The sequence below is a fragment of the Pseudophryne corroboree genome, chromosome 3, assembly GCF_028390025.1.
Source record: "Pseudophryne corroboree isolate aPseCor3 chromosome 3, aPseCor3.hap2, whole genome shotgun sequence".
NCBI classification, from domain to species: domain Eukaryota; kingdom Metazoa; phylum Chordata; class Amphibia; order Anura; family Myobatrachidae; genus Pseudophryne; species Pseudophryne corroboree.
Window position 1 is genome coordinate 741,229,707 of NC_086446.1, and position 24,640 is coordinate 741,254,346.

The 24,640-nt window shown below is 46.9% G+C and overlaps 2 protein-coding genes across 6 annotated transcripts in view; one reads left to right on the forward strand and one right to left on the reverse strand.

Annotated features, from left to right (window-relative positions):
- The window catches only part of GOT1 (glutamic-oxaloacetic transaminase 1), a 75,057-nt gene extending 69,276 nt beyond the window's left edge, over positions 1-5,781 (forward strand). The window contains exons 6-9 of the mRNA XM_063962281.1: positions 1,044-1,194; positions 1,447-1,612; positions 3,816-3,958; positions 4,170-5,781. Coding sequence (XP_063818351.1) covers positions 1,044-1,194; positions 1,447-1,612; positions 3,816-3,958; positions 4,170-4,309 — 600 coding nt within the window. The 3' untranslated portion in view covers positions 4,310-5,781. The remainder of the gene's footprint in view (positions 1-1,043; positions 1,195-1,446; positions 1,613-3,815; positions 3,959-4,169) is intronic.
- Positions 5,782-6,647: 866 nt separating this feature from the next.
- The window catches only part of CNNM1 (cyclin and CBS domain divalent metal cation transport mediator 1), a 232,253-nt gene continuing 214,260 nt past the window's right edge, over positions 6,648-24,640 (reverse strand). For 2 of the 5 annotated variants that reach the window (XM_063962275.1, XM_063962272.1), the window contains one exon: positions 6,648-9,308. In XM_063962275.1, the coding sequence (XP_063818345.1) occupies positions 9,232-9,308 (77 nt within the window). In that variant the 3' untranslated portion in view covers positions 6,648-9,231. The remainder of the gene's footprint in view (positions 9,309-24,640) is intronic. The other 3 variants (XR_010244057.1, XM_063962274.1, XM_063962273.1) reach the window with 3 other exon arrangements.

Below are 24,640 nucleotides of genomic sequence, written 5' to 3' on the forward strand. Positions count from 1 at the left end.
TACACAAACTAAATATAAACGGAGTAATCGCACAGAAGGCAGTGGACTTGTAGCCTCACCTTTCCTTCATTTGGCATAAAAGGTCAGGTTAATCGCGAAAAAAATAAATAAATGGGTGGCTCTCTGCCCGCTGCCATAATTCTGTGAAAGCCTGATGCCAATGCCTAGCCTTAGTGAGTTGACCCTGCAGCTTCTATTCAGGAGAGGGAAAGTGATGCATTCAATATAAGATGCTCACCAGCCAATCCAGGTAAGCATAGACACTTACTGATTGCCCGGTCAGTGTGTCTGTGTATGGGTTGCCGCGTGTAAACACAGCCAGATGCGCCATTAGCTGTGCTGCACAGCCGGCGCGATATGTCTGAACGACATCGGTCCGATGTCATTTGCATACATCAGACGACCCACTAAGCAATATATTTTCTGTTGTCTGGAATGGCTGATATATCGCCTAGTGTGTACCCAGCTTGAGATACCTTCTACTGGAGCTTCAAAGTAGGTGTTATGTCTGTACTATTTCATTTACTTCCGAATGAAACTCTCTGCAGCTTAACCTCTTATTGGGATTATGAGTGTTTCTTTGCGCACATCCTGTCCATTGTGGTGGCTGATTTCTGTGCGAGTAGGAAACCCGCCAGACCTATATACCAGGAAGCTAACGGTAGCTCACGGGCAAACACCACTAACAGGATGTAGTTGCCATTTAAACGATCATAGTGTCGACAGTGACAATGGGGACCTCTGGTAGAACCCTGCACACCAACGTACTATACCATCATGTTTAGAATTCTAAAACAGACGCTGTTGAAATGTCATGCGCCCCATTATTAGCATGCTGGCATGCAGGGTTTGACCTCCGTGTCCTGTTGTCGTTGTCCACATTACTGTTATTGTTGAAAACACATATCGGACTCGCTCTAACTTGGTGCTTGTTTTTTTATAATGAGGGCAGGATGTCTGAGAATATGGTATTGTGGATATTATGCTTGTATAAGTCAGACAGACCAGTGTAACCCCCTGCCACTTCTTGCTTTCCTTTCCAGAGGCGCTATCTATTCCCATTCTTCGACTCTGCCTATCAAGGCTTTGCCTCTGGAAACCTAGACAAGGATGCCTGGGCTGTGCGCTACTTTGTGTCTCAGGGATTTGAGCTGTTTTGTGCTCAGTCATTTTCCAAAAACTTTGGTTTATACAGTGAGTATCACCATAACCTGTCGCCCATTGTAACAGTATACATTTACCATTTCCGTTCTATGAATACCATGTCCACATCTTGCTATGCCCCCATATAACCGAGCAATGCATTAAGTCTCACTATTAGACCATACAGTGATTTAATTACAGCTGACGTCCTGCACTGATCACACCCATTTCACACTAGTATTATGTGGGCCCAGAGTACATGCAGCCTGCATATCATTGCTCTTATAATGTTTCTGCCTGTAGATGAGAGAGTGGGGAACCTGACCGTTGTAAGTAGAGACGGCGATAGTGTTGAACGTGTCCTATCTCAGATGGAGAAGATTGTGCGTACCACCTGGTCCAATCCCCCATCGCAGGGAGCGCGCATTGTAGCCACCACACTGAACACTCCTGAGCTGTTTGATGAATGGTAAGAAGGGACTCCACTGGGAAACATTTTCAGTGTTGTTCAGTGTATTCAGGATACAGAAGTGCTAATTGTAATGCAGAGCTAAGGGGGAGATGTATCAAGCCTTAAGAGAAGACAAGTGGAGAAGTTGCTCATGGCAACCAGTCAGCCCCAGCTAGCATTTATCAAGTGCATGCTATAAAATGCTAGCTAGAAGAGGAGTGGTTGTGGTGTTCAACTTAGCCACTCTTTAGGCTTGATACATCTCACCTTAAATCTTTTATAGAAGCATATGGCTGACTAATGGGGAGATGTACTAAGCAGTGATACAAGTGGAGAAGTTGCCCATGGCAACCAATTAGCTGCTCTGTATACTTTTATCGTATGCAAATTATAAATGTTACGTCAATGCTGATTGGTTACCATGGGCAACTTCTCCACTGGTTCACTTCTCAACTTCTATCACTGCTTAGTACATATCGCCTTTGGACTTAGTAGAGTATGTGCTCCACGGAGGCTGCTGCCAAATTCTGTTGGGTATCTGTGGTGACTTCTTCCTGTTACTGTCAGTCTGGAACTCCTTGCTACCAATATGGAGAACTATTTTATTGGATTTGTTACATGATCTAATCAGTTGGCTTACAGCAGTGATTCTCAACTCCCAGTCCTCAAGTACCCCAACAGGTCATGTTTTCAGGATTTCTATCTGTGGAAACAGGTGGGATAAATATTAACCCATCAAAATCAGATGTGTCCTTTTTTTTTACTATGGCTTCAGTTGCGCCAAATGGCTCCTCTCAGCATGCCAGGTCCTGGGCAACTCTGCCACGCGGTGTCTTTTTATTTATTTTTATTTTTTTGGTGCAAACTGTGCGCATATTTGCACAGCCAAGTCTTCAGAATGCTTCAGTCAGTGCTGCTATCCCTTTCTTTCTCTGCGTGACAATGACATCAAGGCGTTCAGCCTTGTTACGGCACGTATATAGATTTGGTATGGTATACAAGGTCGACATTAATCATTTGGGCAGCGCTGAAATGTTGATATGATAGAATGTTGGCCCAGTCACTTACATGCACCCAACGGCAGCGGTGTCTTCTGGGTCCTGGCACTCGTGTGTGGGTGTGGAGCAGTTCCGGCACAGACCTCTGACGGAGCAGCATTCTGGTATTTCCCCTACACCTAACCTGCCTAGTGCCTAACCCTCCTTTCCCGCAGCCTAACACTAATGTCCACAATGATTGAAATCCTAATGAGTTTATCCCTGTAGACTGAGGGATCTATGTGCTCAGACTTGGGAGAGAGATGAAGTGTACAGAGATAAAGCACAACAGAATATGCTGCGCTATATAAAAAAAAACCTTAATAAATAATAAACTACCAACCAATCAGATCCTAATGGTCATTTTTCAAGCAGTCTGTGAAATGGCAGGAGCTGATTGGCTGGTATAATGGAGTAGATGTAGTATGAGTCATTAGGGGGGAGAAGTGGCTATATGTGCTGATACTGCTTCTCCCCCATGTATTACTGTGCCGGAGTGTGCTACATGACAGGGTCGCTATGCACCCCTCTTATTACCGGTGTTGCTATCTTTAAGGTAGCGCGCCAATGTGCTGGCCAATATATGCAGTTGTCGTTGCCCCATTCACATCCACTGTAGTAGCTGCTTGGTTGCATAGGAGATCTCGCACATGCCCAGTGGAGCCGGCCGGGGTGAGACACACCAGCATACAAGCGCGTGTAGTGCTGGGAGAGTTGCACGCTGCTTCTCCAAGCAATGAGTAAGAGTGCTGAAAGCGCGAGTGCGCAGATCTCCAGACAGGTGATTAACGTTCTCCCACAACAGCAAATTGAACAATAATACAGGCTGCCGATATGTGTACCCGTTTCACCGCGATATGGAGATAAAGTGGGTCCGTACAACTATCGTCCAGAGCGTGCGGCGTAATACATCTACCCCTTTTATCTCCGTCAACTTTATCTCTCTCCAAGGCTTAGAACTCATCTGTGCATAATTAAAGGTATCCAGATAAACTGACCACTTGGGGGTACGTGAGGATTAGAGAACCACTGGCCTAATTTTATAGAATTGCCTACTGTACGTAACTGTTAGCTAGAATCTGGTTGGTTGCTGTGGGCAACACCTCCACTTGCCCTCTTCAGAAGGTTTGTATCTCCTCCCTTGTGTTAGATGTTTTGTTACCTTTTGTCTTCTGCCCATTTAGGAGGGACAACGTGAAGACCATGGCAGAGCGAGTGCTGCTCATGAGGGCTGAACTTAAAAGTAGATTGGAAGTTCTGAACACACCGGGTACCTGGAAACACATTGTGGAACAGATAGGAATGTTCAGCTTCACCGGCCTTAATCGTAAGTGTACATCTCTGTAACACAGTTACCCTCACCCATCCACTCCTTATCTTACCCATTTCATGAGACGATCTTGTTTTGCTACTGATGCCACCTACCTGATGATGGTGATACTTTACAATGAGTATAAATGTATTATAGGGATGATACGGATGTAAATATGGGATACGTTTCTGCAGTCGTCTAACGTGTACACTTTGCCTTTTTGCAGCTAAGCAAGTTGAATACCTTATTAAGAACAAACATATATACCTGATGGCCAGTGGGCGCATCAACATGTGTGGCCTGACAACAAAGAACATCGACTACGTGGCCAAGTCTATTTATGAAGCAGTCACCAAGATCCAGTAAAGAGCTCCCGTTTATAGTGAATAGTGTTGAATTGTGATGTGTTCTGTCACCCTGATGCTCACAATTAAGACCTCAATTTTGTGTTGTTGTTGTTTTTTTTTTTTTTTTTTTTTTTTTATTGTATTTTTCTTCATGGCTTTAAACGGAACAAAGCATCGCAGGGAGACATGTTACATGTGACGCAGCGGAAATAATGTGCACTGCCTATCTCCAGGCTCCACTTTGTGTGTCTGCAGTACAGCGATCCAGGGTCCTCTGCTGGCTGCACGCCCGGCACGGCCTCCTCTGTGGTCAGCGGAGGAATCCTACACCCTGAATACTGTGGTTGTGCATTTAATGACCACTCTAAACACCAAATAAGCCATGCCCCATGTAGGCCTCCTTATAGTGCAGATATGTCAGCGGGCTGTAGAGATGTGGCATGTGCAATATTTAGTCTCTCTTCCACTGGTGAGTGTTGTGTTTGTGCCCACAGAGTACACGGCACGCTTCAGCAGTCACTCACAATCTGCTGGTACAGTTTATAGGAGTTCTGCTTTGTCAGTAACAGTCTGTTTCAGCCTGAGGGTGTTAATCACTACAAGTATAAACTTCAAAAATGATCCCCCTGCATGTGCTGGATATTTCAGGTACATGGTTGGCTGACATTCATGGATTAGTACTAGTGTAGTAGCTTGTGGTCCACATGAGTGGCTGCTTATACTGCAGGGTTACTGGTTGGGGGCTTATACTGTAAGCATCTTTTGTCATTTTTCTGTATGGCGCAGGGGCCCTACTCACTGGCCGAGCTGCCCGACGGCGGATACGGCCGACGAGCGACCCGGCGGCGGGGGGGGGGAGTGAAGTTTCTTCACTCCCCCCGTCACGCGGCTCCATAGAACTGCAGGCAAATATGGACGAGATCGTCCATATTGGCCTGCATGCACAGCCGACGGGGGACCAGTGATGAACGAGCGCGGGACCGCGCATCGTTCATCGCTGGAGCCTCCACACTGAAAGATATGAACGAGTTCTTGTTCATTTATGAACGAGATCGTTCATATCTTTCAAAAAATCGGCCAGTGTGTAGGGCCTATTAGAAACGTACGATTACACTGCCCGTACACATTACCACAGGCCACAGCTGCTGTATAAATGCTGTGCACTCTAGGCACAGGTACAGAGGGTGTATGCACTGGAATAATGAGACCTGCAGGCTATAAATTTGTCTAGGACTGTCATTACACAAGCTGTGTATGTTATAGGTTCCCGGTGGGCAGCCCTTTATTGTTCGTACTGACTGTTATTGGTCCTCTCTCTTGCATACCGGGGCTGTGTGACACTGCAATATGACTGGAATACAGCCACCCATGGCCGCTGCATCCTGTAACACTAAATAACCAAAAATCACTGTCTTACAATAAATCATTGTTGGAAAATAAATATTATGACCTAATTTATCAAAGCTGAGCAATAAATCCGATTATATGGTGTTTTTGTTTTTCCTCTAATTAATCGCTTATAACGTTATAAGTTGCCGTTAACTGGTGACCCAGCTACATCAGGCTTGATGCCGGAAAGTACAAAGTACTAATAACAAAGTAATTGTGCTTCTGTCCAATGACTGCAATACCGAGCTGTCTACATGGACAGCAAAGAAGTAAGTATGAGCAAATTCTGTAATCCCTATGGCTTCCTGCAGACAGTATATTTAATTTAGAGAGACCACATATACACAAGGCTGGCTAATAAAAGAACTGGCATTCTGGAAGGTACAGTTGCATACAATGTCAAATATCTTAAAAGAAAAGACAATCTAACTACAGCTCAAGTGTCATTAATAGATGTAAAGTATATTCTTAAATGTGGTGAATAGGGTGTCGCTGCAGTAAAATTAAACCATGTTTCTTTCAACCTATCTGGGGACCTGAAGTCGAGGTCCTGTTCTAGAAGTAGCCATAGCAATCAAACTAAACTTGGGGCGACAGAGAACCCTTTAAATTAGTTTAAGCCGACTGACCAGCGCAATATTGTCGGATCTCCCTCCACCATAATCTATTCTGGCTGGCCTATGAAGCATTTGTTATACAAACAGGTCTAGGCCCTGTTCTGTCACGCATTGTTCATTACAATGAATGCAGGATGACAGAGCTTTGTGCTTCTTGTTTGAAGCCAACCATAGCTACATTGTTGAGGTAATGTTGTCAGTCATTGCTGCACAGTTTTGTTTTCTAGAAGAAGCACAAAATGCATCTTAAAACTATATTGTATTTGTCTTTTTGTTTAAAGAACTTTCCCATCTTTTATAAGACGTCCATGCATTGCCACTCAACCATCCACTAAAAGAAAATTTACTATATTAAATATCAAACAGGTTTTCCTTCTTCATTTTATATCTTATTCAAAATAAATATACATTTTGAAATGTGTACAATAAATTAAGACCCGCAATTCAAACAAATACATTTATGAAAATAAATAAATTCTTCTACGATACTCTTGGTTTGTGCGATCAGTTGAAGACTGGATGTCACCAGCAATTGCATGCAGCTGGCTCTGGTGAAACGCGCTGTCTCCATTTCCTGTTAGTTTCTGTGGAAAAGACCAAACGGAAAGGAAAGTGCAAAGTGTAATAAATAAAATACTGCAGTCAGTCACCATACCCCCTGTTCTCCAACTATAATGCCACCAGCTTGTGGAAATGCAGAGATTACAGGTGAAGCAAATACCTGCTGTCTTGTGTTTCAAGCTGCACAATGCATTAGAAGTTGCAACAACTGGTTTTACAATGTAAAAGGAGATGGTGCAGAGAAAAGTTAATCAAGCAGGATAGTAATGTGCTCATTCACTGTATCAGAAGTGAAAGGAAACCTTTGGCCTTATGAAAGCGTCACATACATCAAGATCCACTCTATGGAGTGCAGAACGCCAAGCACTATCAAATAGCCTTAACCTACATTGTGGTCTATTTACTAAGCCTTGAAAGGAGAATAAAGTACCAGCCAACCAGCTCCTAACATGTTACAGGCTGGGTTTGAAAAATGACAGTTAGGATCTGATTAGCTGGTACTTTATCTCCATCCATGGGGGAAATGTCATAGGGTGTGAGAGTTCTCCTCTTTTTTTTAAAGTGGCAATACTTCACATGGCAAAACCACTTTAAAAAAAACAAACAAACAGGAAATCCTCTCACAAAATCTCACTTCCTAATTCTCACACCCTACTACATCCCCCCCAGGGCTTAGTAAATAGACCCATTTGTTTCTTAAGGGGGGTACTCACGGAGAGATCCATGCTTAAAATCTAGATTGCTTAGATTTTAAGCACAGATCACTCGTGTGTACCCCCCACAGCGATAGCGATGCGCGGCCCCGCACATCGCTATCGCCGGTGCTAGATTGGCCTGCACACAGGCCAATCTAGCACGTCTCTCGTTTCACCCGTTGGGTAAATGAGCGCCCCCCGCACGCTTAGCACACATCGCGCTGTGCTGAGCGGTTCGCTCAGCACACATCTCTCCCGTCTATATGGGCCTTAAGTCATATTAAGATTTGTGTAAATACTGAATCGATTTAGATTATAAAAATATAATCTATAGTTAAAATAACCTTCATGTCATCCACATAGCTTATTCAATCTATAACAATCCAGTTGCTTTTCTTTAGTGAAACAAAATGTAGTAGAAAAAAACATTATATACTGCATATGTACACATATATATAATTTCATACTATCGGTGGCAACGCGTGTTTAACGGGCTCTAAGAACATATGTTATGTGCTTAAACTTAATGCTTGGGTTCAAGGCCTTCTGCAAATGCTACATCTTTCATAAAACATTAACATGTTTTACAGAATTAGAGCAATATCGGTCATTTCCACACATCTCCTCCTTACTGGGAAAATGAGGAACCTTCCTCTAATCAACCATAGCGCATGTTCCCTCATTCTTAATGCTCTGAATGTGTGATATCACATATTATATAGATACTAGTCCCTCAATGTATTCCCTATCTATTAAACCATACAAAAGAAATTTGGCTAAAAGTTTAGTAGGAGAATTGTAATGTAGAGATTAAGACTCTGCCTGTTAATGGGTACACGTCTCTTACACACAGTAGATGCAGCCAATCCTAGGGAACAGACCAGCTCCATATTCAGCTGCCACCACTGTCTGTGGATGAGAGGTGCACTTTACATGTTGTCTGAGAAATCCATACTTAGAACATTGCATAATGAGCCTGATTCAGATGTGGTTGTTGAGATTTACTGTTGCCAACGCTTGCCGTCTGCAATTGCATCTATATGCTAATATGCCCCGTAGCTAACCTGAGCATAGGAACACCCACTGTTGCCTCCTCGTTTCCATCCGATAGGCGTATAACTGCTAAAACATCGATACCATTGTCGCAGATTCTGAGTACCTCTGACAATGCGCAGGCTGAGCAGGTCTCCTGGGACGCAGAGGGCTCTCCCGTAGAAAGTGAGATTTCAGCTGCTAATTTATGCACGCCCAGAAAACCACATCTGAACAGCCACAACATGCCTGCGTTTACCTGACCATTCCCCGTTACCACCCCCAAACACTGTCTACCTGTCACTCACTCTGTGACTAATCCCTTGTTGCGATTCAATCACTGCGCGTGTGCAATGCAGCTCAGATGTATGCGCAGTAAGGAAACATCGACCAACTTGTGTACTTCAGCCGTTTTGCCACTGCATCTGAATGAGGCCCAGTGTTATTGTGTATGCTCAGCAGGTACAACATTTGCCACATCTGCAGTAGGTATGCATTTCATACTTTCACAGTTTACAGACACTACATGTAGAAAATAAGTGCATAGGGCACGGATTACAAGGGGCTCATCCAGTCACGAACAGATAAGGAACCTGTGACGCTCCCTTTAGTAATCCCACTGTAGCATTGGTCTTCACCGTTACTCTTCAGGTGATTAGGTGCAGGACAGAACTTTCTTCTGGACTTTTCTCAGCATCCCTTGATTTTTTCCTGGATTTGGCACCTGTGACAAAATGAATAAGTAATAAATATGATCTTTCTTTTTGACATGTACAAAGAAATATTCAATTATTCCCTCGTCTGGTCACAGCCTTAGGGTGTTGCTGTAAAATCTATGTTATGTACTAGTCTGCGAAGATAACTTCTGTCCCATGAGCATGCTAAGGGTGGTATCCTATTACCCACGGTAAAGGTAAGGGATGTTTCTCTATCGTCCTAGTGGATGCTGGGGTTCCTGAAAGGACCATGGGGAATAGCGGCTCCGCAGGAGACAGGGCACAAAAAGTAAAGCTTTTCCAGATCAGGTGGTGTGCACTGGCTCCTCCCCCTATGACCCTCCTCCAGACTCCAGTTAGATTTTTGTGCCCGGCCGAGAAGGGTGCAATTCTAGGTGGCTCTCATAAAGAGCTGCTTAGAGAAAGTTTAGCTTAGGTTTTTTATTTTACAGTGATTCCTGCTGGCAACAGGATCACTGCAACGAGGGACAGAGGGGAGAAGAAGTGAACTCACCTGCGTGCAGGATGGATTGGCTTCTTGGCTACTGGACATCAGCTCCAGAGGGACGATCACAGGTACAGCCTGGATGGTCACCGGAGCCGCGCCGCCGGCCCCCTTGCAGATGCTGAAGTAAGAAGAGGTCCAGAATCGGCGGCTGAAGACTCCTGCAGTCTTCTAAAGGTAGCGCACAGCACTGCAGCTGTGCGCCATTTTCCTCTCAGCACACTTCACACGCAGTCACTGAGGGTGCAGGGCGCTGGGGGGGGGGCGCCCTGGGAGGCAAATGTAAACCTATATAAAGGCTAAAAATACCTCACATATAGCCCCCAGAGGCTATATGGAGATATTTAACCCCTGCCTGTATTCACAAAATAGCGGGAGACGAGCCCGCCGGAAAAGGGGCGGGGCCTATCTCCTCAGCACACGGCGCCATTTCCTCTCACAGCTCCGCTGGTCAGGACGGCTCCCAGGTCTCTCCCCTGCACTGCACTACAGAAACAGGGTAAAACAGAGAGGGGGGGCAAATTTAATGGCAATATCTTGATATATATAAAGCAGCTATAAGGGAGCACTTATTATAAGGCTATCCCTGTCATATATAGCGCTTTTTGGTGTGTGCTGGCAGACTCTCCCTCTGTCTCCCCAAAGGGCTAGTGGGTCCTGTCTTCGTTTAGAGCATTCCCTGTGTGTCTGCTGTGTGTCGGTACGTGTGTGTCGACATGTATGAGGACGATATTGGTGTGGAGGCGGAGCAATTGCCAAATATGGGGATGTCACCTCCTAGGGGGTCGACACCAGAATGGATGCCTTTATTTATGGAATTACGGGATAGTGTCAACACGCTAAAGCAGTCGTTTGACGACATGAGGCGGCCGGACAATCAATTAGTGCCTGTCCAGGCGCCTCAAACACCGTCAGGGGCTGTAAAACGCCCTTTGCCTCAGTCGGTCGACACAGACCCAGACACAGGCACTGATTCCAGTGGTGACGGTGACGAATCAACCGTATTTTCCAGTAGGGCCACACGTTATATGATTTTGGCAATGAAGGAGGCGTTACATTTAGCTGATACTACAGGTACCACTAAACAGGGTATTATGTGGGGTGTGAAAAAACTACCTATAGTTTTTCCTGAATCAGAAGAATTAAATGACGTGTGTGATGAAGCGTGGGTTGCCCCTGATAAAAAGCTGATAATTTCAAAGAAATTATTGGCATTATACCCTTTCCCGCCAGAGGTTAGGGAGCGCTGGGAAACACCTCCTAGGGTGGACAAGGCGCTAACACGCTTATCAAAACAAGTGGCGTTACCTTCTCCTGAGACGGCCGCACTTAAAGATCCATCAGATAGGAGCATGGAAAATATCCAAAAAAGTATATACACACATGCAGGTGTTATACTACGACCAGCTATAGCGACTGCCTGGATGTGCAGTGCTGGGGTAGTTTGGTCAGAGTCCCTGATTGAAAATATTGATACCCTGGACAGGGACAATATTTTACTGTCGTTAGAACAAATAAAGGATGCATTTCTTTATATGCGTGATGCACAGAGGGATATCTGCACACTGGCATCACGGGTAAGTGCTATGTCCATTTCGGCCAGAAGAGCTTTATGGACGCGACAGTGGACAGGCGATGCGGATTCAAAACGGCATATGGAAGTTTTGCCGTATAAAGGGGAGGAGTTATTTGGAGTCGGTCTATCAGATTTGGTGGCCACGGCTACAGCCGGGAAATCCACCTTTCTACCTCAAGTCACTCCCCAACAGAAAAAGGCACCGACTTTTCAACCGCAGCCCTTTCGTTCCTTTAAAAATAAGAGAGCAAAGGGCTATTCATATCTGCCACGAGGCAGAGGTCGAGGGAAGAAACAGCAACAGGCAGCTCCTCCCCAGGAACAGAAGCCCTCCCCGGCTTCTACAAAAGCCTCAGCATGACGCTGGGGCTTCTCAAGCGGACTCGGGGACGGTGGGAGGTCGTCTCAAAAATTACAGCGCGCAGTGGGCTCACTCGCAGGTAGATCCCTGGATCCTGCAGATAATATCTCAGGGGTACAGGTTGGAATTAGAGACAGATCCACCTCGCCGTTTCCTGAAGTCTGCTTTACCAACGTCCCCTTCCGAAAGGGAGACGGTTTTGGAAGCCATTCACAAGCTGTACTCTCAGCAGGTGATAGTCAAGGTACCTCTTCTACAACAAGGGAAGGGGTATTATTCCACTCTATTTGTGGTACCGAAGCCGGATGGCTCGGTAAGGCCTATTCTAAATCTGAAGTCCTTGAACCTGTACATAAAGAAGTTCAAGTTCAAGATGGAGTCACTCAGAGCAGTGATAGCGAACCTGGAAGAAGGGGACTTTATGGTATCCTTGGACATCAAGGATGCGTATCTCCACGTTCCAATTTACCCCTCACACCAGGGGTACCTCAGGTTCGTTGTACAAAACTGTCACTATCAGTTTCAGACGCTGCCGTTTGGTTTGTCCACGGCACCTCGGGTCTTTACAAAGGTAATGGCCGAGATGATGATTCTTCTTCGAAGAAAAGGCGTATTAATTATCCCATACTTGGACGATCTCCTAATAAGGGCAAGGTCCAGAGAACAGCTAGAGATGGGATTAGCAATATCTCAAGAGGTGCTAAAGCAGCACGGATGGATTCTGAATATTCCAAAATCCCAATTAATGCCGACAACTCGTCTGCTGTTCCTAGGGATGATTCTGGACACGGTTCAGAAAAAGGTTTTTCTTCCCGAGGAAAAAGCCAAGGAGTTATCCGACCTGGTCAGGAATCTCCTAAAACCAGGAAAGGTGTCTGTACATCAATGCACGCATCTTCAGATGCACCTGCGGATAACCCTGTCTCCAAGGACAAGGGTATCTCTTCTGTGGTGGTTGCAGAGGGCTCATCTATTGGAGGGCCGCAGATTCGGCATACAGGATTGGATCCTGGTGACCACGGACGCCAGCCTGAGAGGCTGGGGAGCAGTCACACAAGGAAGAAACTTCCAGGGAGTGTGGTCGAGCCTGGAAAAGTCTCTTCACATAAACATTCTGGAACTAAGAGCAATCTACAATGCTCTAAGCCAGGCGGAACCTCTGCTTCAAGGAAGACCGGTGTTGATCCAGTCGGACAACATCACGGCAGTCGCCCATGTAAACAGACAGGGCGGCACAAGAAGCAGGAGTGCAATGGCAGAAGCTGCCAGGATCCTTCGCTGGGCGGAGAATCACGTGATAGCACTGTCAGCAGTGTTCATCCCGGGAGTGGACAACTGGGAAGCAGACTTCCTCAGCAGACACGATCTTCACCCGGGAGAGTGGGGACTTCATCCAGAAGTTTTCCACATGCTAATAAACCGTTGGGAAAGACCAATGGTGGACATGATGGCGTCTCGCCTCAACAAAAAACTGGACAGGTATTGCGCCAGGTCAAGAGATCCGCAGGCAATAGCTGTGGACGCGCTGGTAACACCTTGGGTGTACCAGTCGGTGTATGTGTTTCCTCCTCTGCCTCTCATACCAAAGGTATTGAGAATCATACGGCAAAGCGGAGTAAGAACGATACTAGTGGCTCCGGATTGGCCAAGAAGGTCTTGGTACCCGGAACTTCAAGAGATGGTCACGGACGATCCGTGGCCTCTACCTCTAAGACAGGACCTGCTTCAGCAGGGACCGTGTCTATTCCAAGACTTACCGCGGCTGCGTTTGACGGCATGGCGGTTGAACGCCAGATCCTAAAAGGAAAAGGCATTCCAGAAGACGTCATTCCTACCTTGATTAAGGCAAGAAAGGAAGTCACCGCGAAGCATTATCACCGCATTTGGCGGAAATATGTTGCGCGGTGCGAGGATCGGAGTGCTCCGACGGAGGAATTTCAACTGGGTCGTTTCCTACATTTCCTGCAATCAGGATTGTCTATGGGTCTCAAATTGGGATCTATTAAGGTTCAAATTTCGGCCCTGTCAATATTCTTCCAAAAAGAATTGGCCTCAGTTCCTGAGGTCCAGACTTTTGTCAAAGGAGTACTGCATATACAGCCTCCTGTGGTGCCTCCGGTGGCACCGTGGGATCTAAATGTAGTTTTAGATTTCCTCAAATCCCATTGGTTTGAACCACTAAAAAATGTGGATTTGAAATATCTCACATGGAAAGTGACTATGTTACTGGCCCTGGCGTCCGCCAGGAGAGTATCTGAACTGGCGGCTTTATCTTATAAAAGCCCTTATTTAATTTTCCATTCGGATAGGGCAGAGCTGCGGACGCGTCCGCATTTTCTCCCTAAGGTGGTATCAGCGTTTCACCTGAACCAGCCTATTGTAGTGCCTGCGGCTACAAGCGACTTGGAGGACTCCAAGTTGTTGGACGTTGTCAGAGCTTTAAAAATATACATTTCAAGGACGGCTGGAGTCAGAAAATCTGACTCGCTGTTTATACTGTATGCACCAAACAAGTTGGGTGCGCCTGCTTCTAAGCAGTCGATTGCTCGTTGGATTTGTAACACAATTCAACTTGCACATTCTGTGGCAGGCCTGCCACAGCCTAAATCTGTTAAGGCCCATTCCACAAGGAAGGTGGGCTCATCTTGGGCGGCTGCCCGAGGGGTCTCGGCGTTACAACTCTGCCGAGCAGCTACGTGGTCAGGGGAGAACACGTTTGTAAAATTCTACAAATTTGATACCCTGGCAAAGGAGGACCTGGAGTTCTCTCATTCGGTGCTGCAGAGTCATCCGCACTCTCCCGCCCGTTTGGGAGCTTTGGTATAATCCCCATGGTCCTTTCAGGAACCCCAGCATCCACTAGGACGATAGAGAAAATAAGAATTTACTTACCGATAATTCTATTTCTCGGAGTCCGTAGTGGATGCTGGGCGCCCATCCCAAGTGCGGATTATCTGCAATACTTGTACATAGTTATTGTTAACTAATTCGGGTTATTGTTTAGGGAGCCATCTTTCAGAGGCTCCTCTGTTATCATACTGTTAACTGGGTTTAGATCACAAGTTGTACGGTGTGATTGGTGTGGCTGGTATGAGTCTTACCCGGGATTCAAAATCCTCCCTTATTGTGTACGCTCGTCCGGGCACAGTACCTAACTGGAGTCTGGAGGAGGGTCATAGGGGGAGGAGCCAGTGCACACCACCTGATCTGGAAAAGCTTTACTTTTTGTGCCCTGTCTCCTGCGGAGCCGCTATTCCCCATGGTCCTTTCAGGAACCCCAGCATCCACTACGGACTCCGAGAAATAGAATTATCGGTAAGTAAATTCTTATTTTTTTTGCAATTTATAGGCTATCCTATTAGATTGCCTGTAAAAAAAAAAAAAAAAAAAAAGGCCCTTTCTCCCGAAAACACACACGTTCAGTGAAACCTACAGTATGTGTTTTCATGAGAAACAGCCCCATTTTCACTTGAAAACAGGGCTGTTTCCGGGAATTTGGTTTTGACTTTGCCTGCTGTCCCGGGAAGTCGCGGCGACCTGCAGTGTCCCATGCCCGGTGCAGCAGCAGCAGGCCGGGTCTGCAGAGAGGGTACTGCGACCCCCGGCAGGGAAGCCGGAGCAGCGCCACAGCCCCCTCTTCCCCTGACCCTGGCAGCGGTCACATGACGGGGGAGTGATGAAGTGACTGGGGAGCCGGAGGTCAGCACTGCACCAGGAGCTGTCAAGAGCCGGCAACGGTGCAGCATCAGAAGCCCCGATAAGCCACCGCTTGTGCCGGCATAATCGGGGATAATAGGATAGCCCCTTTAGTTAGGACACTCAACCCCGGTAAATTACTGGGGCTAATTAGATAACCCCCAGTTACTTACTAAGCAAGCCCCGCTGGCCAAAGACAGAGAGAAAAATATTGTCCGACAACCATCAATTTGAACTTAAAGAAGAGAACTGGGGTGGAGCAGGTGAATGTCCAGTCTCCCCAAATAGATTTACAGAAAGAAAATGTAACATTTAAGTATGAAAGTCTGTTATTATATTGGGGGACAGAAAACAGAAAGGGGAGTGCTTTTTTCCCCGGTATCCTTTGCACACTAAGGGGTGTATTCAATACCTGTCGGCTCCTTTCCGACAGAAAGGACCTGACAGGTCAGTATTCAATGAGCGGCCAATCCGACTGTCGGATTTGGCCGCTCCCGACAACTCTCACAAGTACCTGGGGAGGCAGACACCGCTCAAACCCCAGCACGTCTGGCGGATGGGTCCTCTATGCCGAGTGCCGGAGTGCGTCCGTGCTGCTGCTGCCACTACCACTACTCGCCCATCCCTGCTCCTCTCCTCACATGGTCCCTGTCACATGCTCGCCGTGTCCCCGCTCCCCCGCCTCATCTCCCCGGTTCCGACAATGTCAATGCGACTTTAAAATATTGTCGGAACCGCGGCCAAAATCGGTCGGATTTGGCTGCGGAACACGTGGATCCGCAGCTAATCTGACAATCCATGTGGTTTCCGATAAGTCAGGAATTCCCGACATGTCGGAAAAAATGGCCCGGCCTTGAATAGGTTGGAACCCTTTCCGACTTAAACGTGTCGGAAACTGCCGTTCTTTCCGACAATTCGGCAGTTTCCGACAGGTATTGAATATACCCCTAAATAGTACTAGCAACAATACGTGAAGACTATATGGTAATAGAAATTCAGAGATATGTGTTGCATATATTTGCAAATACATAATAAGCTGCCAGGTCCCTTCAAGGATTCTCTGATTACTGGCAGCCCCTACAGTGCATGATAACAGTGCCCACTTATGGATATGTCATTGTCTATTGTAAGGCTTCATGATAAAGGCCCATACAGAAATATATCCAAATTGAGGGCTAGCTTACCTAGAAGCAGCCCCTGGGATCTCCAAGTAACATTACAGGAACTAGCATGCCTTCCAAATGTTGATCCCATACAATGCCTTTCACAACTGCAAACACATAGTGGTAGCTGCTCAATCAGTTTTCCTCCTTTCTGTTTGCTGTGACCCCTCCCTTTCATGCACCTTATAAGTGCTGACAGACTGATTGAGCAGCTACCAATGTGTTTGCAATTGTGAGAGGCCTTGTATGGGATCAGAATTTAGAAGGCATGCTGGTTCCTGTAGTGCCACTCGGAGATCCCAGGGGTGGCTCCTAGGTAAGCTAGCCCTCAATTTGAATATATTTCTGTGTGGGCCTTTATCATGAGGTCTTACAATAGACAATGACATGGCATTAAGATGGCAATGTTATCATGCTGCAGTGTAAGGACTGCCGGTAATACGAGACAGGGCCGGCAACAGAAATCTTGGGCCCCGGTATACGGATATCTCGGGCCCCCCCCCTCGACCCCCCGCATCCACACATCCCTCTCCTGGGAGCGAGAGAGAAAGGTTGTCAGGGTGAGAGAGAGGGTTGGGTCAGGGAGAGAGAGAGGAAGAAAGGGTATCGGAGCGAGAGAGAGGGTTTCATGGAAAAAGTGGGAATAAGAGAAAGAGGGGAGAGCGAGAGAGAGAGTGTCAGGGAGAGACAGAGAAGCACGAGAGAGGGTGTCAGGGAGAGAGAGAGGAGCGCGAGAGAGTGTCAGGGAGAAAGGGATGAGAGAGGGGAGAGGAAGAGAGTGTGTCAGAGTGGGAGAGGAGCATGAAAGAGACTGAGGCGAGCGAGGGAGAGTGATAGAGCGTTTGTCAGGGAGAAAGAGAAAGACGGGAGCAAGAGAGACAGAGAGAGTGTCAGGGAAAGAAAGGGAGAGCGAGAGAGAGAGGGGGATAGAGAGAGAAAGTGTCAGAGAGAGAGAGAGAGAGAGAGTTACAGAGAGAGATAGTGTAAGTGAGAGAGAGGAAGAGACTTGAAGGGAGAGAGACCAAGTGTCAGGGAGAGAGGGGGGATAGTGTTTCGGAGAGAGCAACAGACAGTCTCAGAAAGAGAGAGAGGCAGAGTCACAGAGGAAAGGAGAGAGAGAAAGACAGTCACAGAGTGTCAGTGAGAGACAGTCAGGGAAAGAGACATTTTCAGGGAGAGAGTTTCAGTCAGAGAGAGGGAGAGACAGTGTCAGGGAGAGAGAGGGTGAGAGAATGTCAGGGAGAGTCAGAGAGAGAGAGAGAGAGAGTGTGTCAGGGAGAGTGTGAGAGACTAAGGGGTATATGCAATTAGCGGCGAATCGCGGCAATTTTTCGCCCGTTTTTTTATTCGACACAATTCGACCGTCGAATTCCGGCAAGTGGGTGCCGAAATTTACCATATTCAATAAAAAACGGATTCGACAGTCCCGCTGTCGAAAAACGGCCGATTTGACGGATATGGATCCGATTTTTTAAAAACGGGAAAAAACGGGAAAAAACCCGAAAAAAAATTGCGTGGGGTCCCCCCTCCAAAGCATAACCAGCCTCGGGCTCTTCGAGCCGGTCCTGGTTCTAAAAATCCGGGGGGGGGGGGGGGGGGGGGAAATGACAGGGGATCCCCCGTATTTTTAAAACCAGCACCGGGCTCTGCGCCTGGTGCAAAAAATACGGGGGACAAAAAGAGTAGGGGTCCCCCGTATTTTTTACACCAGCATCGGGCTCCACTAGCTGGACAGATAATGCCACAGCCGGGGGTCACTTTTATACAGTGCCCTGCGGCCGTGGCATTAAAAATTCAACTAGTCACCCCTGGCCGGGGTACCCAGGGGGAGTGGGGACCCCTTCAATCAAGCCCCCCCCCCCCAGCCACCCAAGGGCCAGGGGTGAAGCCCGAGGCTGTCCCCCCCATCCAAGGGCTGCGGATGGGGGGCTGATAGCCTTGAGAAATTTGAAAGAATATTGTTTTTTCCAGTAGTACTACAAGTCCCAGCAAGCCTCCCCCGCAAGCTGGTACTTGGAGAACCACAAGTACGAGCATGCGGGAGAAAAATGGGCCTGCTGGTACCTGTAGTTCTACTGGAAAAAAAATACCCAAATAAAAACAGGAGACACACACCGTGAAAGTAAAACTTTATTTCATACATGCCGACACATACACACTTACCTATGTTGACCCGCCGACTGCCACGCCCCCCTAGTCACTGAAGAATCCGGGGTACCTGTGAAAAAAATTATACTCACCTCAATCCAGTGTCCGGATCTTTTAAAATAATCCTCGTACTTGGCAAAAAAAAAAAACGAACACCCGAACCAAACGGACTGAAAGGGGTCCCATTTTTACACATGGGACCCCTTTCTCCGAATGCAGAGACCCCCCCCGTGACTGCTGTCACAGAAAGGTCTCTTCAGCCAATCAGCGAGCGCAACGTCCTGGCACTCTGCTGATTGGCTGTATGCGCGTCTGAGCTGTCAGACAGCGCATCGCAAAGCCTCTCCATTATATTCAATGGTGGGAACTTTGCGTCAGCGGCGAGGTCACCCGCGGTCAGCGGCTGACCGCGGGTAACCCCACCGCTACCCGCAAAGTTCCCACCATTGAAACTAATGGAGGGAGCTGTGCGATGCGCTGTCTGACAGCAGACGCGCATACAGCCAATCAGGTGAGTGCCACGAAGTAGCGCTTCCTGATTGGCTGAAGGGACCTTCTGTGACAGCAGTCATGTGGGGTCCCGGCATTCGTGGAAAGGGGTCCCATGTGTAAACATGGGACCCCTTTCAGTCCGTTTGGTCTGGGTGTTCGTTTTTTTTTTTTTTTGCCAAGTGCGTGGATTATAACTTGGACACTGGATTGAGGTGAGTATAATTTTATTCACAGGTACACGTGGACTCTACTTGGACAAGTGGACAGAGGTCGGCGTGTGAACATAGGTAAGTATGTGTGTGTCGACATGTGTGTAATAAAGTTTTACTATCACGGTGTGCGTGTCCTGTTTTTATTTGGGTATTTTTTTTCCAGTAGAACTACAGGTACCAGTGGGCCCGTTTTTCTCCCGCATGCTGGTACTTGTGGTTCTCCAAGTACCAGCTTGCGGGGGAGGCTTGCTGGGACTTGTAGTACTACTGGAAAAATCAATATTCTTACACTTTCTCAAGGCTATCAGCCCCCCATCCGCAGCCCTTGGATGGGGGGGACAGCCTCGGGCTTCACCCCTGGCCCTTGGGTAGCTGGGGGGGGGGACCCCTTGATTGAAGGGGTCCCCACTCCCCCAGGGTACCCCGGCCAGGGGTGACTAGTTGGGTATTTAATGCCACGGCCGCAGGGCGCTGTATAAAAGTGACCCCCGGCTGTGGCATTATCTGTCCAGCTAGTGGAGCCCGATGCTGGTGTAAAAAATACGGGGGACCCCTACGCTTTTTGTCCCTCGTATTTTTTGCACCAGCACCAGGCGCAGAGCCCGGAGCTGGTTTTAAAACTACGGGGGATCCCCTGTCATTTCCCCCCCCCCCCGGATTTTTAGAACCAGGACCGGCTCGAAGAGCCCGAGGCTGGTTATGCTTTGGAGGGGGGACACCACGCCATTTTTTTTCGGGATTTTACCATTCCATTTAAAAATAAATATATATATATATATATATATATATATATATATATATATATATATATTTTTTTTTTTTGTTTTTTAATATATAAATAATACTTGTGCCTCCAAAATAGACAAACCAATTACCTAATCCCTTCTGATATAAATAGATATGCTATTACCAATAAAAAAAACACCAAAAAAAACATGTTTTAAATTTTTTTTATTAGATTCCCCCACCAAAGTGTGTGAAAAAGACGAATTTACTGTCTAAAAGCACTGTTGTCGAATTTCCAAACTTCAATTGAATATACTTTTGGCGAATTGCCGCATTTGTACCATTGCAGAAATGTCGAATTTGACAAATGTCGAATTTCAAAATGTCGAATTTTGAAAGTCCGTTTTTTTGACGGAAAGTACTAAATTGCATTGTCGATTTTTTTTTTTTGCGAAAAAGTCCCGTTTTTCGACAATTTCGGGAATTCGACCACAATTGCATATACCCCTAAGTGTCTGGAAGAGTGTGTCGGAGAGATATACAGTCTCAGAGAGAGAGAGAGAGAGAGAGAGAAGCAGAGTAACAGAAGGAGAGAAAGAGACAGTATCAGGGACGAGGAGAAAGAGAGAGTATCAGGGAGAGATAGAGAGTGACTACCTGACTACAGAACTCGTCTCTCATGGGGGCAGGCAATTCTCTGCATTAGGCCCCGCCTCTTAAACACCCGCAAATTGCGGCACTGTACTCGGGAAGGGGGTGGGATTGTTCTTCTGAACCTTGGGGCCCCTCATGGCCCTTTGTACCCCCCTGTCGCCGGGCTTGATCAGAGAAGCCTTGAAGGGGACGGCAGCTTACCATGTATTTGCAAATATATGCAACAAATATAGTTGAATTTCTATTACCATATGAACATTATATGTTCAAGTATTGTTGCTAGTACTAGTAAGTGTGCAAGGGGATACCGGGGGGAAAAGGCACACCCCTTTCTGTTTGCTGTGACCCCTCCCTTTCATGTTCCTGAAAAGTGCTGCTAGACTGATTGAGCAGCTCCCACTATATGTTTGCAATTATATTGGGACACACTGGAACTGTGTGGACATCATAAAGCGGAAGTTCTGAAGTTGCCGTGTGCAGCACCTTACTAACAAAACTAACATCTTTGAATGCAGAATACATAATCTGTACAACTTTGTTATGTATGGACAGAGGACCAGGAGGCAGTCCAACATGAGAGCTCTTTTATATTCTGCATCTGTGAATGGCGCGCCAAGACCACTGAAACATTAATCCTAACTCTACTGAGGCCAGCATCCAGAGCTGCATCCTCCACATGATCACACACCTCACCAATGTGTCCATCCAAAATTAGTAACTTAGACCTTTGTCTCCCTGTCTGCAAGCCTGCAAATACTGTGCGACCACTTTCTAAAGGGGGAGTCTTCAACTTTCTACCAATGCCATTCCTAGGGATTCCAACATTTGAGATCAGAATAGATGTGGTCTTGGAGAAGCACGCTATGGGGGGAATTTAATTTTGAGTGAGGTTTAGCGAGGTAAAAAACCTTGCACCCCATTTTGAATTACTGCGGATCCAATTTCCACAGTATCCAATTTAAAAAATAAAATGGTCATGGGGGTTTTCAGCTCTAAAAACCTTGCGACAAAAGTTGCGCGTCCCATAACTGATTAGCAAAACCCCACGGCTGTGGGAAAATCCCAGCGCCGCAGGGTTTTCTAAGTTTCCCGTCAGCAATTGAATCTGCCCTTATGGGTGGGGATTCCTATTTTTATGTATCCTAATTAGGCAGAAGGGTCTCCAACCTTTGACAAACCTGGAACCTCTATTCAAGTTTCACTAATGCTTCACAGTGTAAGTCTTCAAACTGGGGTAAGGAAAGTCAATTAACGGTTTCTTGTCAGTTAATTAATGAAAAAAAAGAAGCATGTTCAGACACTTCCAACTCGCTGTTCTGACTGTTTAGCGCTGGCCATAGTCTACACTAAAGGAGAAATGTATCAAACCTTCTAAAGAGGAGAGTATCAAACCTTCCTAAGAGTGGACAGATGCCAATATAAACCAATCAGCTACTAGCTAGCATTTATCAATTACATTCTATAAAATGATGGAATGTTTGTGGAATGTTCACTACTCAGAGGAACACTTTTGAACCTGATGCAGCACTGAACCAGAGCAGGACTTTGACACTTCTGTGGCCTAGCTGAAGAGGTTGATTCTAGACTTGTCTTTAGAAGGGAGGAAACATTAACAAGGACTTACACTGACTTTGCCAAGCTTTGAGCCCAAGATGAGTCACTATGGAGCCTGAAGACCACTGGCGCCCTTAAATAATCTTTCCCTGGGACTTCAGCGGAAGGACTATGATGCACGCTGCATGGTGAGTTGTGTAAGATCAGCAATAGACTAGGCCAAAGTTAGTTCTGGAAAATCAGTGGCACCACCTGCAGGAGCGTGTGGAAGTCTGCAGTGCAGCCACGGACAAGTCATCTGCAACTATGAATTCCCTGCAGTATGACACACAGAAAAGGGGGGAGTTTCAAACATTGCAACTCCCCTGGCTGATCCTCCAAATCCCATAAACCCAGTGTTCCCCCAAAGGATGAAATAATAGGATTTTATTTACCTACTGGTAAATCCTTTTCTCGTAGTCCATAAGGGATACTGGGGTCACTTAGGGCCTAATTCAGGGCCGGTCGCACGCAGGCTATTTTTTGCACTGGTGCGACCAGGTAATTGCCGCCTGCGATGGGCTGTGCAGTGAGTTTCTGCACAGCCCAGGACTTACTCAGATACAGCGATGATCGGGGCCAGCGGTGACGTCAGGATCCCTCCTCTGCAACGGCTGGGCACATCTGTGTTTTTCACGACACTCCCAGAAAATGGTGAGTTGTCACCCAGGAACGCCTCCTGCCTATCAATCTTCTTGCGATCGCCTCTGCGTTCGCTGTCATTGTTGAAACCGTCACTCTCCGGCGACCCCAGTTGCTGAGCTGCGGCGCGCCTGCGTATTGCGGGTCACACGCATGCGCAGTTCAGACCCGTTCGCGCGGCTGCGAGAAAATACAGCATGCAAACGGGTCTGAATGAAGCCCTTAGTACGATGGGTATAGATGGGGTCTAAAGGAGCCGGTGCTCTTTAAATTCTTCAAACAGGATGTGCTGGCTCCTCCCCTCTATGCCCTCCCCCACAGCCCAGTCTAGAAAAACTATGGCCCTCATTCCGAGTTGTTCGCTCGCAAGCTGCGCTAAGCCGCTGCCTACTGGGAGTGAATCTTAGCTTATCAAAATTGCGAACGAAAGATTAGCAAAATTGCGAATAGACACTTCTTAGCAGTTTCTGAGTAGCTCCACACTTACTCGGCAACTGCGATCAGTTCAGTCAGTTTCGTTCCTGGTTTGACGTCAAACACACTCCCAGCGTTCGGCCAGACACTCCTCCGTTTCTCCAGCCACTCCCGCGTTTTTCCCAGAAACTGTAGCGTTTTTTCGCACACACCCATAAAACGGCCAGTTTCCGCCCTGAAACACCCACTTCCTGTCAATCTCATTACGATCACCAGAACGAAGAAAAAACCTCGTAATGCCGTGAGTAAAATACCTAACTGCATAGCAAATTTACTTGGCGCAGTCGCACTGCGGACATTGCGCATGCGCATTAGCGACTAATCGCTCCGTTGCGAGAAAAATATAACGAGCGAACAACTCGGAATGACCCCCTATGCCCGAAGGAGGAAACATGACTAGACAAGTGCTGAGACTAACAAACCAGCACACAACAGAACAAAGAAACCAGCAACAGCCAGCGAAACAGAAACAGCAACAGCTGATTCAAACAACGTTCACACAAGAACAAAACCTGCAGGAAAAGTCGAAGCACAGAGGCGGGCGCCCAGTATCCCTTATGGACTATGAGAAAAGGATTTACCGGTAGGTAATTAAAATCCTATTTTCTCTAACATCCATAAGGGATAATGGGGTCACTTAGTACGATGGGGACGTCCCAAAGCTCCTACAACTGGTGGGAATGTGCTGAGACATCTGCAGTACCGAATGTCCGAATAGCACATCCTCTTTAGCTAGGGTATCAAACCTGTAGAACTTGACAAACGTGTCCCTGGCCGGGCATAGTTGCAAAGCCGAGACACCACGGGCAGCTGCCCAGGAAGAACCCACCGATCTAGTAGAGTGGGCATTGATAGACCGTGGAACAGGCAAGGCAGCTGAAGTGTAGGCCTGCTGAATAGTAAGCCTAATCCAACAAGCAATCGACTGCTTTGAAGCAGGGCAACCCTTTTTTTGAGCATCATACAGCACAAAGAGGGAATCCGATTTTCGGACAACAGCCGTCCTCTTGACGTAGATCTTCAGGGCTTGCACCACATCCAAGGACTCAGGATTCGAGGAAGTGGCCGAAGCCGCCAGAACCACAATAGGCTGATTTA